This window comes from Urocitellus parryii, chromosome 15 (genome assembly GCF_045843805.1).
Source record: "Urocitellus parryii isolate mUroPar1 chromosome 15, mUroPar1.hap1, whole genome shotgun sequence".
In the NCBI taxonomy this organism is placed as follows: Eukaryota; Metazoa; Chordata; class Mammalia; order Rodentia; family Sciuridae; genus Urocitellus; species Urocitellus parryii.
In genome coordinates this window covers 53,702,217-53,719,442 of record NC_135545.1, presented here as the reverse complement: position 1 = coordinate 53,719,442, position 17,226 = coordinate 53,702,217, and the positions used below count along the sequence as shown (strand labels likewise).

Sequence of the window (17,226 nt, the reverse complement as noted above, 5' to 3'; positions counted from 1 at the left end):
CCTGCTGCCACGGCCTGCCGAGTACCCACAGCTCCACGCACTGCACCCCACCCCACAGGGCACTCAATGTTACTGCTTTGGACACTTAACAATCCTCAGGTTCTGAGGGACTGAGGCCAGGACCAGGCAGAATCCCTGACATTTGGCACAGAACCTGGCCCACTGAAGGTGTGCCACCAACCTTTGATAAACAGGCAAGCCAGGTGTGGTGGCACACGCCTGTGAGCCCAGCAGCTCAGGAGGCTGAGACAGGAGGATGGGAGTTCAGAGCCAGCCTCAGCAATATCAAGGCACTAAGCAACTCAGTGAGACCCTGTCTCTAAATAAAATACAAAATAGGGCAGGGGAGGTGATTCAGTGGTCAAGTGCCCCTGAGTTCAACCCAGTTACTGACCCCCCCAACAAAAAAGAATAAGCAAGCAGCTAAGTGTGAAAGGCCCATGAGACTACACCCTCCAGAGGCCGCGGGCCTGCTCCCTGCCAGCTCCTTCCCTCACAGAAGCCAGCCGGCCTCCCAGCTGGCCTTTGGCATCAATCCTGACTGCACTCCCGAGGGTCCCCAGGGATGATTTACGGCTTTGGTTACTTTGCAAAGTGTCCATTCTAACGACGCGGGGGCCTTCCTGTGGGAGCACACACAGCCACGACTCGGGGACTGTGCCTTTCTCACACTGTCCCCGCTCCTCTCTAGCTGCAATGTGGGCTGTGCTGACCCACACTCCCAGGGACCAGCAGTGTCCTCTCCAGTGGACAGAGGGGGCCATGCTGGCCAAGGCTGAGTGCGCACAGCCTCCTTCACCCCACAAAACCTTCAATTCCACACTAAGTCTACTTGACATTGAACTGTCCTTTGGACAGCAATTCAGTATTGCTGATGGCCATTCACCCTTATCAAGATCGGGAGGCCAGCACGGGACCCTCCCACATCCCCAAGTTCTCACGAGAGCCCTCCAAGGCAGGCAGCCACCTATTTCACAGCCAAGGAAACAGAGGCCCAGGCAGCCAAGAATGCTGACACGGCCACACAGCAGAGGAGTCCCGTGGCCGTGGCGCCCGACCGCCCACATGGAGGTTCCTGGAAATCCAGGTGTCTGCTGAAGGTTGAACTGGTTCTTCTCTCTCAAAGCACTGTATTAAACTAAGGGTGCCTCTTACTGTGGCTGAAACAGACACTATGGCTGTGCTCACAAATTCCAGCGACTCCCATCTATCTGCAGGTGCCACCTTGTGCTGATGGCTGCTATGTGGGGCGCAAGCCTGGGCTGGATGTACTTTCTCTCACCAATGGCCAAGGTGGCCATGAGCACTGCACCTCTCAGCCCAGGAGCTGAGGCTCGGAGGCCCACCCACTTCACGAGGAGTACGTGACACATGGGAAGGGCACGGAGCCTGGGCTGGATGTACTTTCTCAGAGCATCATACTTGCAGCCCTCTGAGGTGCACAGCTGCTTGGCTGGAGCAGGTCTGAGGTCCCCAGTGTGTCAGGAGCTGAAGTGGCCCACTGGGTTAAGAAAGAACGTAGGAAATGAACCCACCAGGCAAGCAAGGGACACTGTAGCGTGCTCCGAGCTCCCCTTCAGAGACGTCTGAGAGTTTAACCCCACTCTGCAGAGGCCTTTGACCCGGCCTGCCCACCAGCAAACCCCGACCCCAGCCTGTGCCTGGCAGTGGCAATGGGGTAGGCAGGCCAACGCCTAGAGAACTGAGCCTTCTTCCCACGATGCAGGAAGGGAAAACCCAGCAAGTGATGAAACGCAAGCCCTCAACGCCAGGTGAGCTCCAGTTAGGACCCAGGAGGTCCAGGCCTGGAGTCCTCGAGGGGGCGGAAGGCAGCTGAGCAAGGCCACCTGGACCTGGGCTGGGAACCCTGCGGGACTCTGCCCTGCCTGGAGGACACTCTGGGCAGAGCGGGCAACTACCAGCATTGGGAATGCCCTTGCTGGGGGTGTCCCTGGGTGTGGTGGTGCCCTCGTGGGCTCTGTGTATGGCTGGACCCACATGGGAGGCTGGCACTGACCCTGGGGCCCTGCCTCTTCCTGGCCAAGGCCAACACCAGGGCACAGGAGCTGTTTGGGGATGCTGCCTCCATGTCCTCCTCTAAACCACAGGAAGCCACTGTGTAACCACAAGTTCATGTGTGTGCACACACACGTGTGAGCATGCAGGTACCACAGTCCTTGCTGTGGAAGCAAGGGGCATCTGAGGCCCCTCCCTGCCACCTCACCAGCCAGCCAGGTGTCTGGAAGCTGGCCTCCCCTTCAAAGCCCTGGGCACACTCTAGGCAGCAACATGACCACGAGTTGGGGACAAGCAAATGCCACATTGTTGCATGACAAGAGGGTCTCAGGGAACCCTGCCCACACCAACAACAGCCCAGGTGCCTGGATCCTCCCCTGAGAGAGGCCCCTGGTGCCCCTGGTTCAGACAGGCACTGACTGTTGGTTCATATGTGACGATGCAGCTGTGCCCGATCCCCCTGGGAAGCCCAGCAGCCACCACCAACTGCACCTGGACATGCGGGTCTGTGGCTCTGGCTCCACAGAGAGCAGGACAGAGCACTATTCTGAAGCAGGGGATTTGTGGGAGCCACCTGCTGGGTGTCTCCAGATATAAGCTGGTCCCTGGGCCATCCAGGTGCCCCAAACGTGGCTCCAGGAACCAAGCCCACGTTGCTTGAGAAGGGCTGGAGCTGGCAGAGTGAATGGTGGGGCTGGAAAGGCCCTTGGGGGCAAGGAACAAGCCTGCCCATTCCAGACTCATACAGCCAAGAGGGACAGAGACCAAAGAACACAGCTTGGAAGCAGTGCCACCCAGAGCAGACCGGAACCTTGCTCCTTCTCCAGGGCCCATCAGGAGCTCAGCCAGGACAAGGCCTGGACCTCAGCACGGTCCAGTAGAGCTGATGCCAAAGAGATGCTGCCCTAACAGAAGGCGCCCATGTGCACGGACCACACAAAGCACATGACCACAGCTACGCAGGCACACAGGCACAACAGACTCCATACCCACCATGTACGCAGGCTCAAACTCACCACACACGCACACTCTGCCATACACCAACACAAACATGCATGGCTCATACAAAACACAAACACCTGCTCACACACACACAATTGCACACACGCATACTCATGCACAACACCAGGACAAGTGCCTAGACACACCCTTACTTGTGCATTTAACACTGAGACACTCACAGTAGGTCCCTATGGAGAAATCCATGTGAAGTCTACTCCCATATATACCACAGTCATGCAGACACACAAGCTCAGAACAAACCCAAACCCAAACCAGAACGTGCAGAAATGTCCATGTAATCTCTCTCTCTCTCTCACACACACAGCCATGCATGCACTCCACATGTGTACATTCCCGGGCACACTCCTGTGTGTGCTCACAGACTCTGCTGGGTGAACTCACTCTGGTGTCTGTATACCCATGCCCAGCCACACTGGCTGTGCACACTTCTCCAGACCCCAAGCAAGTGCGTGCACTCACACACCCACCCACCCTGCCCCACCTCACAGGTGGCATGTCAACAACTGTGGCGGAGCCCAGGGGCAGAGGGGGCATCCCTTAGCCCCCCTCCCCCACCCCCCGCCCCTGGCAGCGGCTTGCAGGATACTCACAGCAGCTTGAGGATCTCCACGTAGCAGCCAAGCGTGCGGTCAGCCTGGGGGCCCAGCTCGATGCTCATGGTGCTGCAGGCAGGGCTGACCATGAGGCAGTCGATGAGGTTGGGCTCGCTGTCATTGCCCGCGCTGGCCGTCAGGGCTGGCTTGGCAGTGCTGGTGCGTTCCACCTCCACGTGGATCTCACTGGAGGCCACGACCACCGACTTGAGCCGCGCCTCGGACAGCGTGGCTTCCTGAGACACCAGGTCCGGGCTGGGGTGCAGAAGGCGCAGAGGTAAGGTGGGCTTCCGGTCGCAGGGCTGCTGACAGCCGTTCCGGATCTCCTTCAGGCTGGGGGAGTTGTCGCGGCTGGTGGAAGAGGAGGAGCAGGCAGGTGAGAACGGCCTGGCATGCTCGGAGGCAGGGGTGGTGGCAATTGGAGACGTCATTACGAGTGCTCATGATGCAGAAGGCACCAGGCTGCTAAGTGCCTCCCCAGTCCCCACGGCAAGGCCTGGAGGGAACACCGCCCTCATCCCTGCTCCAGGAACGGGGAGCGGCTCACTGATAGCCCTGCAGACAGGAAGCAGTGAATCTGGCTCCAGACCTGGCACAGAGTGGCCTCAAAACACCTGCTGACCCCACAGACCCAGCGTCTCTAAGATAGCCACAGGCTGTGGGGCTCACCTCCACTGAATGCCTTCCCTGGTCCTCTCCTGCCAACGATTCTATGCCTACCCCCATCCTGAAGCCAGTGTCCTCCTGGATCCCACTCCAGCGCCCACCCCAGCCAGGTGAGCGAGGCCAGCATCTGCCGTCCACCCAGGAGCCCACTTCAATGGCTCCCAAACCCCAGACTGCCCATCACACGTCCATCACAGCTGCCTGCCCAGGGTGTTACTAGAAGTGACATGGCATCATTAATGTCACATTTGTTTGGAAAATGTGGGGCCAAGTGGTAAAATTAGGCCTCTTCACAACAGGACTCGTCAGCACCTTGACCTGGTTAAAACCCCTCCTCTGAGTGTTTCCTAATGCACTTGGTTCCCACCGGGGCGGTACAGCAGCAATGGGTATCCTGGGCTGGTGCCCACAGGCTGGCACTGTGCTGAGTGCTGCTACACAGATGCTCCAAACACTGGTGCCGAAAGTATTCCCTAGGTCAAATGACCTCCCTGAGTCAAGGAAGCTGGGATATGAAACTGGATCTCTCTGATACAAAGCCAGGCTCCTCCCACCAGGTTCTCCCAAGACCTCCTCAGACCCTGTGCAGGTGCCCTCCTGCAGGAAGTCTCCCTTGATTTCTTCCTCCCATTGAACTCTAAGCCACAGCTTTTCCCCTGGTTGGACACCAGGATCTCCTGGGGCACTTCAAACACCCCAAAGTCCAATTAGATCAGAACCTCCGGGTGAGGTCTGGACATGAGTCATGTTCCAGGCTCCAGTGTGTGTGGTCAAGGTTGAGATCCTCGCTCCACCTGACTGAGCGCTGGTCCAGGCCTCCCCAGGAGACCCTCCCGTGCATGTCCTGTGCTTCCCACGCATGTCCTCTGTGCCTCCTGCACTCTTGCACCTGTGCTGAGTAGCAGCACGAGGGGCCCTGTGCAAGTCTCAGACTCCACGCACAGGGAGCGGCTGAATTCACCCAGCACCTGCCACCAGCCAGGGCTGAGCTGAGCCCACCAAGGGTGTTTAATAAACATGCTTTAAACTTTGCTGGGGGAAAAAACAATCCCTTGGCTACCATCCAAGAACTCTGCGGTCGATGGAAAATTGTGTGTGGCCTGTGGGGGGTGGGGCAGCCCGAATGTCTCCTTTGGTTCAGACCTAATTTGCTCCCCGATGCTCAGCGCTCCATGTCCTTTGCGTTGCTGGGCCTGGGAGTGGATTTTCAAGGCTGTTTGGCTCTGATGGGTGATTTTCCCGAGAGCCACGCTAACCTGGGTCGAGCTGTCTCTTCTTGTGCCTGTGAGTACATCATGTGCCGCCGGAGCTCTGCGGAAGGCCTAGAGAACGCTGCAGCTTTATCTTGGAGGGACTGACCAATGGGGTGTGAGGGACGTGAGCCCAGGAACATCTCCCTGGAGATGAGTGTCTTGGGGTATCTGGAGGAACTGGCAACACTGGTGGGGACCCCGACTCCTCTGGGCTCTGAGGGGGTTCAGCTCTGCTAAGCAGGGAGTTGAGGCCAGCCTGGGGGGAGGTGGCAGAACCTGTCTCGCCCCCTCCTGTTTCAGGAGCCGCCTGATGCCCCCCTCGTCTCCTCCAGCCCATCCTGCAGCCAGCAGCAGCGTGACCTGAACCTCTGGCACTGAAATCCCACGAGGGCCTCCTTTACTTCCAACCCACACTGACTCTCCAGCCTTCTCAGAATAAATCCTGCCATTGAGACAGTGCTAAAGAGTGGTCCCCACCATGGCACAACTATCAGAGCAGGGAGCCTCTCAGATCGGCACCCAAATCTGCTTTTAAAGACCATCCCCAGGAAAGTGTCAGTCGCAAAGGTCAAGAAGCTGAGCTCCGCAGATCTGGCTATGCCTGGGCCTGCCTCCCTCTCCAGCGCCACTTTGTGCTGCTTGCTCTCTGCCCCACTCACACCAACTTCCTTGGGTTCCTGCCCTGTGGAGCGCCTCTACCCTTCCTGTGAAGCAGCATCACCTGAGGAGTTGGGGATGCAGATTCCTGGGCACCCCGCCACAAGAGCCACCTCCAGGAATCTGCATCTGAAAGTGGCCGTCCAGGTGGTTCTGAGGCAGGGGCTCAAGGCTCACCCACAGAAAATACTGTGACCTCAGCAACTTCATCCACCCCTGCTGGGCCCTGTGTACGCTTCTCCCTCTGCCTGGATCACCTGCTTCCTGCCTCTTGCCCTGCTGACAGCCGGGAGGTCTCGGCTTACACAGCACCTTCCTGAGGGGTCCTTCCTGGTCTCCCTAGAGCAGGGGCTCTCAGCTCTGGTGTGCCAGACCACCCCGATTCTATCAGAACCACAGGCAGCCCATGGGGCCCAGGGACCCTGTTCTGACTGCAGGATGCCGGTGACGTCTCATAACCACTTCTGCAGGAAAAGGCACCCTGGCTTGCAGCATTTGCCAATTTCCATGGCCTCAGTATCCCTGCTGCAACTGCCCTCAAGTGACGTGGCATCGCTGGCCACAGGGCTGGGGAGCATGTCCTCTGAGGGCCTAAGTCAGCTGAGCCTAACTTGCCAGGGTCGGCAGAGGGAGTGACTCCTGGGCACAGAGGTAATTTCCACACATCTCCCCGTGTAAAAGCACCCCGGCCAGGGCTCTGCAACGGGACTAGCCTGGCATCTGGGGATAGAGAGCTGTCAGCTGTGTCCAGACATTGCCAATTCCCCCCTGGGAGGAAAACTGAGGACACAAAGCAGAGTGCAGGGTGCGGACTGTTTCCAGGAGCCTGGCAGCTACCTGCCACCATTCTGCAGCCTGCCGCCATAGTGAGTTTTGCCCAGCCTTGAGGGTATCCTTTGGGTCTGACTTTTTGCGCTCGGTATGATGCGCTCAGTGAGGTTCACTAGTTCATTCATTCCTGCTACTATATATGGATCCTTGTGCAGTGCTCGCAGCATCTGCCAATTTGTTTAGGACACAGTTTATTTATCTGTTCTACTGTTGTGGTACATTCAAGTTGGGGAAGATTTCAGTCTGGGGCTGTTGGAAGCCATGCCGCCATCAACATTCGCACACGTGTCTTTGGTGAATATACAGCACAGACAGGAGGGGAACTGCCAGCTCACAGGTCTGGCTCTGCTTTCCGGTTGTCTGAAACCTTCCCAGGAGGCTGAGACCCCAGCCAGACTGCAACGGTGCCCCTCCCGCCCCATCTCTCACTGCCTTGATCAAACCATGCTGGACTGTGTTCACCTGCCACTGCTGCTTCACCTGGGCAACGTTAGCACCTGGCACGTGGTGGCCCCTGAACAAGTGCTGGGGAGGGGAGCAGGGGGGCCCCGGTGGGGCTGCTCCCCTTGAGAGGCAGCGAGCTTGTGTCCAATTCTGTTCCTTTCCCCTCTGACCTTCCCCTAGGTGTGAACTGGGAGAGATTTCCAGTCTCCTTGTCCTCTGCCTCCTGTTCCAGGCGCCTTACGGAGCCCTGCGATCACCATTTTATGCTCCTGACCCACCGCCACCTTAGCCAGGTGTGCAAAGCACCCTGCAGGCCAGGTGAGTCAGGTGCCAGGAAAGGAGCTGGGGTGTCCTGTGCACATCTGTGCCTCAGAGCTGGAGTCCAAGGCCAGGGCAAGCGAACACCAGTGTGTACAGGGGAGCCTTGGGTGTCCGGGGGACTGTCTGACTTCCTTTTCTGTATTTTTTCTTTCTCTTCTTATCCATGCTGCAGGCCTTAGGACAGGCACTTGGGAACAACCAGCTCGTCCTCCATGCCCTAACCCCAGGGTCTGGTTACATTTGAACACCAGGACCTGGGGCTGAAGGCGTTAAGGACAGCAGCCCTGCCTTTTAACGCTCTGCCTCAGGGACACCCCGATTTACCAAGGCCCCTTTCCCACTCCTTCCTCTAACCCTCAAAGCATGGTGCTTGTTCTAGAAGTCCTGTCTGCACAGGGCTTCTATTATAGTGTGGATGTGAGGTGTCCCCTAAAAACTCACAGGTGACACAAGGCAAGAAGGTTCGGAGGAGAAATGATTGGGTTGTGAGAATCTTAGCCCAATCAGTGACTGAGCCCTGACAGGGATTAACTGGGTGGTAACTGGAGTGGTGGGAACTGGGGTGTGCTTTGGGTATATATTTGTATCTGGCGAGTGGAGTCCCTCTGCTTCCTGATGATGTGAGCGCTTCCCTCTCCACACTCTCCATGACATTCAGCCTCACCTCAAGCCCCAAGGAGTGGAGTCAGCCTTCTATGGACTAAGACCTCTGAAACAGTGAGCCCTCAAATCAACCTTTCCTCCTCTGCAGCTGTTCTGGTCAGGTCCTTTAGTCACAGCAACGGAAAAGCTGACTAAAACAGTCTCTGTGCTCTACTACTTTTTCTTTGAGAAAAACCAAAGTCCACTCTGTCGCATCTTCAGCTACAGTGGGGCCTAGACACTGATTCCTTGGAGTTGTGCAGTGAACTGTCTGGACAACTGGGAGGCTGCAGCAGACATCATCACCATCATGCACATGCCACATCTCCTCCAATGACTAGAAATCACTGCAGAAACTTCCTCGTGAACTCATGGTACCCGAGGGGGCCTACCCCAGGAGTAGACCTCCACCAGCAAGGAAAGGGGCCTGGGAACTGCAAGTGTCGGCCCTCAAGGGATGACTAACCTCATCCTGCAGTGGTCACCTGCTTGCTAACTCAGCTGGACCAGCTGTCCCCTCTTCTCTGTCTCCTTCTACCTGCACTTGCATCTGCTTCCACCTGCATCTGGGTCCAGGGTTAGCCCCTGGGGGATCTGATTCTAGGAAGAGGCCCTGCAGGACCTCCTCCAGTCCCCTGCTGCCCGCCTGTTCTGTCTCACCTCACGAACAGCCCTTCTTCCCAACTGACACAATCCTGCTGCTGACCGGTCTGCAGGACAGAACCCAGGCCTCAAAGGGCCAGGGGAGTGGTGACCATACTTAATCTCCAGCACCAAGAACCACGCCTGGCCTGAGACCGGTGCCCAAGAAAAGCCAGAAGAACCCTGTGCTCTCAAGGACTAGGCCGGAAACAGACCTCACTGTGAGCCCCTGCTACGCGCACACACCCACACACATGCACTCACACATGTGCACCCCCCCACGCTGCACACCAGCTGGTCAGAGTCCTCGGCACACAATCTGGTTCCCAGAGCCGGTCACCTAGCAGCCCGTGGGTGCTGGCACAGACGCAGCGCTTGCCTTCTCAGCACCCTCCCAGGGCCATGCCCCCGTTGACACGCCCAGGGGACTTGGCAAACTTGAGTCCAGCCCAGCAGAAGCTATTCCACCTCCCTGTGACCTCTCCCCTATGCCCCCCGGGGTGGCACTGACCTGTTGATGAATTCTTCGTAGCAGGAGTAGATGGCAGCCAGGCACACAGCCACCAGGTTGGGCAGGACCCGGGGGTGGGGACAGTGCCCTGTGGGGCCGTGCATGCTGGAAAAGAGTGGAGGGCAAGGTGAGCCAGCTGAGTGGCCTGGCATGCTCCCCCGTGTCAGTGGCTGTCACATGAGGGAAACAGGCCCCTTCTCCAGAGTGACAATGAGCATCAACTTCCTGGTTCACAGAAAGACAGCACTGGTGCCTGCGTGTCCCGGGGCAGCCACACCTGCACCTGCTGGTTCTGGAGTAGTCACACCTAACATTCCACTGTACTCTCCAAAGTGTACTTTTTTGGAAGAAAAAATTTTATGGTCATCTAGGCTTGGCATGGATCTAGGACAGTCACTAAGCCTTCCCAAGACAGGACTCACTTGGTGAAACTCCACTAACCATACAGGGGGCTGTAGGGGAACCTGAGGTCCCAGGGTTCTGGAAGAAGGACACAGCAGCACTTGGGTTTGGAAACGCGCTGGAGGGTCAGGTGGGATACTTCAGAACTCTGAGGCTTCAGAACCGTTTTAACCACATTGAATTCCCACACTCACAGGGTGAAGTGGGTACTTGGATAAGTAAAACTAAAGTATGAAGAGAAAAGTGAAGAACAATACAAGAAAAGCAAGCGGGCAAAGCCTGAACCTCAGAAATGGGCAAGAGCAAGAGCAGCCGGCTGCCTCCTGGTCACGAGTGGGAGGTGGCCGTAAGTCCTGCTGATTCTCTAAGACCACCAGGGTAAGATCCTCTCTTAACCACCCGGTGGCACAGGGGTTGAGGGGAGAAGGCAGCACTGCTTAGGACTTCCACCACTTCCCAAGTGCCTCCTGAGCAACACTACCATGCTAGGGGCTGCCTCATGCAGTCTCATGGCCCCTGCCCATACAGGAGGACATGGGATTAGAGAGGTTGGCACAGTGCTACCCCACAAGCAGGCAGCTCAGCCCACACAGGGCTGGGAGGACCTAGTGGAGTTCCTTGTAAAGATAAGACAACAGGCCTACGGAACACCACCCGACTCCCCTGGGCGTCGTGGAATGGAGTGCTGGGGCCAAGAGGGAGGGAAGCGGGCTCTCAGGCCAGGGGTAGAGGCCAGACGGGAGACCTACCTCTGAATAAACTTCTTCACCACTTCCATCCCCGCGTTGAGTTCGTTCAAGGCGAGGATGTACTCCTGAGTAAAGAGCCTCAGTCGCGGGCACTTCCCAAAGTCCTGCACACAGAGCAGAGGGCGGGAGTTGGGGAGGCACCTTGGAGCGGGTGGGGTCCGGCTCTGCTGGAGTGCACAGAGAACGGGAAGCCCCGCTTCTAGGAAGCTCACGCACGGTTCAGCACAGTCACCTGGAGAACCAGCACTGCCCTGGCTCTTGCCTTTGATGACCCATGGCACAGGAGCTGTCTGGCCTCAGCCCCTCCTCTCTCTGCAGGACCATGTAGCCAGCCTCCCACAGCCCCAGGAAGCTAGGTTCACTTCTGTGGCCACCCAAGAGTCTTGGCCCCTGCTTTCTCTGAGCTGTGATCTGAGGCCCTCAGTCCAGCCAAGCCAAGGTGCTTGGTGCAGGCATCGACTTGGGGAAGACTCTGGACTTGCTGGGGGTGTGGAAGAGATAAGTAGCACAGGACAAAGTAGCTCCCTGAGTCCCCAAACCACCACACTTAGTAAGGAGACACCTGCTCCTTCCCCAGAGTGAGGGAGTGACAGGTGGGAAGGTAGCCCACAAGCTGACAGTGCACAGGTGCAGCCTCCCTGCTCCAGGACCCAACTAAGGAATGTTTGATGACACTTCCCTGGATAGACAGCCACCACCAAAGGTGCATGGGGACAAAAGGCAGATGGGAGAGACAGGGGGTGCTGTTGCTCAAAGAAGGGTGTGGAAGAAGCACTGTGGTGGTGTGTGTATGGGGGTGTTGGGGGGTCCTGGGGCTGCCAGGCACCTGGATGACCCTGGTCTTCCCAGTACATGCCTGGTGTCCTGGGCAGCCAGCAGGGAGAGCCCAGAGCCATTCTGCCCAAGCTCTTTGGACAAGTGGCTGGCAGCAGGACACTGGTACCCCCCAGCTCATCCTATGCCTTCCAACAGGGGACCCATCAAGAAAGCCACCTGATGGCAGGGGCACTAGTGGTGAGCGCTTGCCCAGCCTGCACAGGCCCTAGGTTCCATCCCAACACCACAAGCGCTCTATCCATCAGAGAAAAAACCACCCAAATCAGGGTTCTCACCTACAGAACAGGAAGGCAGAAGGAGACCTCCCTTCTGGGCCCCCCAACTGCAGGGCTCCAAGCTGTGGCTGCTGCTCCCCCTTCTGGGGTGAGAGGGGCTGCACAAGCCCCCAAGACCACTGGGGCAGTGCCTGCTCACACTGGCCACAGCCTTGGCCGCTCACTGAGCATGAAGAAGTGGCCTTGAACGAAGGTCAAGGCTCCCCGTGCCCCACTGGCTGCCAGGACCCCAGGTCTGGCTCCACCAGCCCCCACTGCCCACCGCTGGTCCTTCCCAAGAGCAGTGCGTGCTCCTTGGTCCTGTCTGCAGTTCTCTCCTGACCCCACTGTGGCGTTTAGTCAGTAGACACCCGTGGGATGTGGGATGCGGATGCTCCACATTGCCTGACGCTGAGGAGTGCTGGGGTCCTCATGCCTGAGGCCAGGCCACCATGGCCTCTGCTGACTTCGGGGGTGCCCTGCAGCAGTTGTGATTCTATGCAGAAAACTTAGGTGGGCAACACTCGGGCTGTGAGACTGAGAAAATGCAAGGATAGCAGGCAGAGTTTTGACTCTTTCCCTGATGTCAGAGGTCCCCCCAGAACCCTGTGAATAATGACTACCATGGAGTATGCAAAACAGCGGGGTCTGTGTGCCCCAGAGACATCGCCTGGCATGTGTGCCTTGGGCACGTGGCTCTGCTTTGACGAGTTAGACCCCTTGCAAACAAAACAAAACTAAACCCAGGCCTCTGTTCTGGACCCTCACCACCCCACATGCCAGCAGGAAGAGGCCCTGTCCTCCCAGCTGGCCAGAGCAGATAGTGCTCCTCCTTAAAGCTAGAAGAGCCCACGTCAAGCAGAAATCCCCTCCCCACCCTGTTGTCCTGGAGAGAACTGCATGCGGTGTCCCCTCCCACGTTTGGAAAACAAAAGATGAATTTGCCCCAAATCTAGAGGATTTCAGAAAAAAGCAACACTCCATCAGGGTGTGTGATGGCTAAGAGCAGAGAATAGGTGCTCCCCTGCGCAGGGACCTCAGCGTCCAGGCTGCAGGCCAGCACAGTACTTCGTGAGTGGGAATGGGCCCCCACCCACAGACCTGGGTGGGGCAGCGCCTGGCCTTTCTGGGTCCCAGGCTCCTGTGCATTCGCTGTGAGGTGCCCTGCAGGCACTCTCCTTGGCTCTAAGAAGGTGTGCGAGAAATCTGGGAATATCTGACTTCTAGCCAGGCCTCAGTGCCGGTCAGTGGACCCTGCCCACGAAGCCTGCTTCCCTGTGCTCCTCGGCAGCGAGAACACAAGGAGCCACAGATCACAAGTGCCAGATCCTGTAACTGGGCAGTTCAATTCTGTAAAGTCTATATTTCATCCAGATTTCCATCACTTCCCCTAATGTCCCTTTTCTGCTCTGGGGTCCTCTCCTGGATCCCACATGATGTCTGGCTGCCAGTCTCCTTAGTCTCCTCTCCTGTGTCAGCTCCTCATCTCCAGGGTTTGGATGGCTGGATGGATTTTGGGCCCTCGGTTGGGATGTGTGTGAGGTTTTTCTTGAGGTGAGACTGGGGTGATGGGCTGCGGGGAGGGGTAAAGTGCACGGTTTGCATCACTTCATCTCAAGGTCCCCACTGTCAACAAGAGTCACTGCTGCTGACCTTGGTCACAAGGCTCTCCACCGTGATCTGCTCTTCCCCCCACCACACTGCTCTTTGGGAGAAAGCTGCTCGGCAGAGCCCGAGTACAGGGTCACCCTCAGGTCCTGGAGACAAGTGCGTCCCCCCACCCCTGGGTCTGCTTTGCACAGAACGTGCCTCCTAAGCCAGTGCTGCTGCTGTTCTAACCAACTGTGAAAAGACTCTTCCTGTGGCCTTATGGAAGAAAATTGAGTCAAGGAAGATGGGTGCATGAAACTCCCAGCTCCCTGAACAGACTGCTGGACCACCCATCCCCTAAATCTGTGGGAAGGCAGGAGGTTGGGAGGCTGGGGCACGGCGGTCGGGGGTCAGGAACTCACCATGTTATGCTTGAGGATTCTCTGGACCACGGGGGTGAACACCTCGATGACCACCATGGACCGGGGCCGCTCTCTGCAGTGCTGGGAGGAGAGACGGTGGGTCAACTCAGCTGGAGCGTCCATACAGCCTGCAGCTTCCAGCGGGCCAGGGCCAGGGAGCCCAGCTTATTTTTAAAAAGCCTTCAATTTTTACAGCAGTTTTAGGCTCATAGCAAAACCACAAGGAAGATGGCGAGATGTTCCATATGCACCCGCCCACTCAACTGCATATCTCCCGTCGACATCCCAAGGGCACGGCGATGCTTGTCCCTTGTCCCGGGCCTCGAAGCCACACTGGCTTGTCATTAGCACCCATAGTCCACTGTTTACACTGGGGTGCACCCTTGGCGTCCTACACTTTCTGGGATTGGACCAACGTGTAAGGACACGTATCCACCACAGCAGCAGCAGTCAGAGCAGGCTCACTGCCCTCAAAGTCCTCTGCGTCCTGCCTCCTCACCCTTCCCTCGCTCCAAGCCTGACAACCTCTCATCTCCCTTCTGTCTCAACGGCCTTGCTTTTCCCAGCACATCAATATAGGTTGACACCCCGTCTTTGAAATGTAAGAGACCAGAAGTGTTTCCATTCTTTTTTTGGATTTTGGAATATTCGTATGTACATGAGACATCTTGTGGATGAGACCCAAGTCTAAATAGTCATCTGTGCTTCCTACCCGGTTACACACAGCCTGGAGGCCGTTCTGTAAGTTCTACAACATCGTTAGTGTGCCTGTGTTTTGACTGTGACCTGCCAGGTGAGGAGTTTTCCACTTGTAGCGTCACATCAGTGCTGGAGAAGCTTTGGATTCTGCAGCATTTTCAGATTTCAAATTGGGGATCAGGGTTGCTATGCCTGTAGCTGGAATCACACAGCGGGCAGCTTCTCCAGTGTGGTTTCTTTCATTTCTAATGTGCCTTTGTGGCTTGACAGCACCTCTCTCTCTCTCTTTTTTTTATATTTATTTTTTAGTTGTAGTTGGACACAGATCTGTATTTCACTTATTTATTTTTATGTGGTGCTGAGGATCAAACCCAGGGTCTCGCACGTGCGAAGTGAGCGCTCTACCACTGAGCCCCAGCCCAGCCCAATAGCTCCACTCTCTTTAATGCTGGGTATGATCCCACTGCAGGGAGGCACCACTGATTTTTATTCATTTGTCCACTGAGGGTTCTCGGTTGCTTCTGAGTTTGGGCAGTTATGAATGAAGCTGCTATGAACAAATGTGTGTAGATTTTTGTGTGGATACAGGGGTGCCATGGCTTTTTTTGGGGGGTGGGATTAAAAAAGTGTCATGGAATAGAGTCTCTAGTAGCTTTTTGTTTCTATCTAAAAGCGTGAGACTGCTTCAGATGGCGCAGTCAAGGTCAAGGAATCCACTCCAACAGGATTCCTATTTATTATATGACAAGACTCTTGCAGAACCAAGAGCCAGCACCCCTGGTCTGATGGACCTTGACGATCAGGTTCGACAACACCCAGGGAGCTGAAAATGCTCCGGCTTTAGCCATCCCAGCTGCTCTCCTTCAGCAGCATGGTGCTGTTTTCTGAACTGAAATGTAAGGCCTCCATGCTGAGCAGACCCCCACCCCACCGTCCTGCGCACATTCATAATCCCACTGGCCATGGAGGTGCTGAGCTGCCCACCCCTGGATGAGGACAATGGACCTGGGATATGAGAAACCAGGGCTTCCCTGGGAAACGAACACAGACAGACTTGGAAACCCAGAGGGAGGCTGCCTGTGAGTCCAGACAGCTGCTTAGGCCAGGCTGCATCCCCGCAGCTTCCTTCTGGGCTCCCAGCCCAAGGAAAGTGGCTCAGCGGCTCACTGGGCCATGGCATCCTGAAAGGTGGCACCCTCCATTTTAGCACCTGTGGATTCCTGTCGGGTTCTGGGCCCTCAGACGCACCCCAGCACTTCAGGCCTGCAGAGGTGTGCGTGTCTGGAAAGGATCTCTTGCTGCAGAGGCAGGCTGAAGACAAAGGCCTGGTCACATCTCTCTGTCCAACCCTACCCTTGACACACAGAGCACTCCCTGGCTGGGGCTGGGCGCCCAGCCTCCTCCCCTGGTGCCTGTTCTGCGGTCTCTCCAGCTTGTCTCATGAGTGGACACAGCATCTGCACCTCCCCTAAGGGCAGCACATGACCATGGAAGGGGCAGAGGTCACCCTCATGTGCCCAGGGAGATAGGGCAGGAAGGAGGATGGGAAGCGCGGGAGTGGGAGTGGGGGAGCTCCGGGGAGGGGACAGAGCCAGGCCAAGCACATAGTAAAGAACAGACAGGCGTGTGGGCTAGTGCCGCCTCCAGCATGTGCCCGATCCCTGGGAATGCAGGAGGCCTGGCCCTGGTGCTGCTGGGCAGTGCTGCTGGGCAGTGTTGCTTGAGTCCTGCTGTGAGGCTGGCTCTGCGTCCCTGGGAATGGACGCCTGGCTCCAAGGCTCCCCTGGGCTAACCTGGAACACTCCGCCAGCTTCCCCTGCCTAGGGAAAGCCCCGCGGCTGGCCCCTACCGTGGGCCAGCTGGTGCCTGGAGGAGCCTTGGCTAAGAATAACCCAGCTCTGACGTCAGGAGCCCAGAAAATCTCTGCAAACTGCTTCCCAAGACAGCCAGGGAGTTATTCCAAAGAAAACCCAGATGCTCGTCCCTGCCCCCTGCCCTGGGACCCTGTTCTAACTTGTCACCTGTGTGGCAGAGGGGCTGTAGTCCTAAGGACAGGTGCCCTTTATGTCCTCTGCCTGCATCTGGGACCCTGGCCCCAGGCTGGAGGGCCTGGGTTTTCAGCTTTTTGTGTAAACCACCCCTACCGTGTGGACAGCCCCACCTCAGCCACACCATACCTTGCAAAAGAATTCACAGAGGTCTGGAGGGGGATGGTTGTTTTCCAGCAGAGGAGCGATGGCCTGAAAGACAAGGAGCAAGTGTCAGCTGGACGGACTGTGCGGCAGCCCGGCTGGGCCAGACTCCTACAGGAGAGGTGGCCTGAGAGGAGAGCAGCCTTCTGCCGTCCTCGGGCAGAAAAAGCCCATTTTCTGATCTGCGGACCACAGCTCCCTCCAGAGGCTCAGAAAGCCCTGGTCTGTTCCCCGGGAAACACACACACAATACACACGGTGGTGTGTATAAATTTAGGGGCTGCATGGCCTGCTGCCACCCACTGTGTCCCCTTCAGACTCATACCCTGGAATTGCACACAGGACATCAGAGTGGGCAGGTACCTCGCCACTTTAGGCAAGGGCCTGAGCACCCTCAGGTTCTGGTTTCTGTGGTGGGTGCTGGAATTAACCCCCCACAGGTGCCAAGGGACAAGCACACAGGCTGGGGGCACAGCCCCAAG

The 17,226-nt window shown here is 57.0% G+C and overlaps 1 protein-coding gene across 1 annotated transcript in view; it reads right to left on the bottom strand.

Annotated features, from left to right (window-relative positions):
• Cmip (c-Maf inducing protein) overlaps positions 1 to 17,226 on the bottom strand; it is a 196,808-nt gene that overhangs the window by 17,697 nt on the left and 161,885 nt on the right. Inside the window, exons 6-10 of the mRNA XM_026393018.2 lie at positions 16,730 to 16,792; positions 13,854 to 13,934; positions 10,751 to 10,854; positions 9,600 to 9,704; positions 3,630 to 3,983 (exon numbers count right to left, since the gene is read on the bottom strand). Coding sequence (XP_026248803.1) covers positions 3,630 to 3,983; positions 9,600 to 9,704; positions 10,751 to 10,854; positions 13,854 to 13,934; positions 16,730 to 16,792 — 707 coding nt within the window. The remainder of the gene's footprint in view (positions 1 to 3,629; positions 3,984 to 9,599; positions 9,705 to 10,750; positions 10,855 to 13,853; positions 13,935 to 16,729; positions 16,793 to 17,226) is intronic.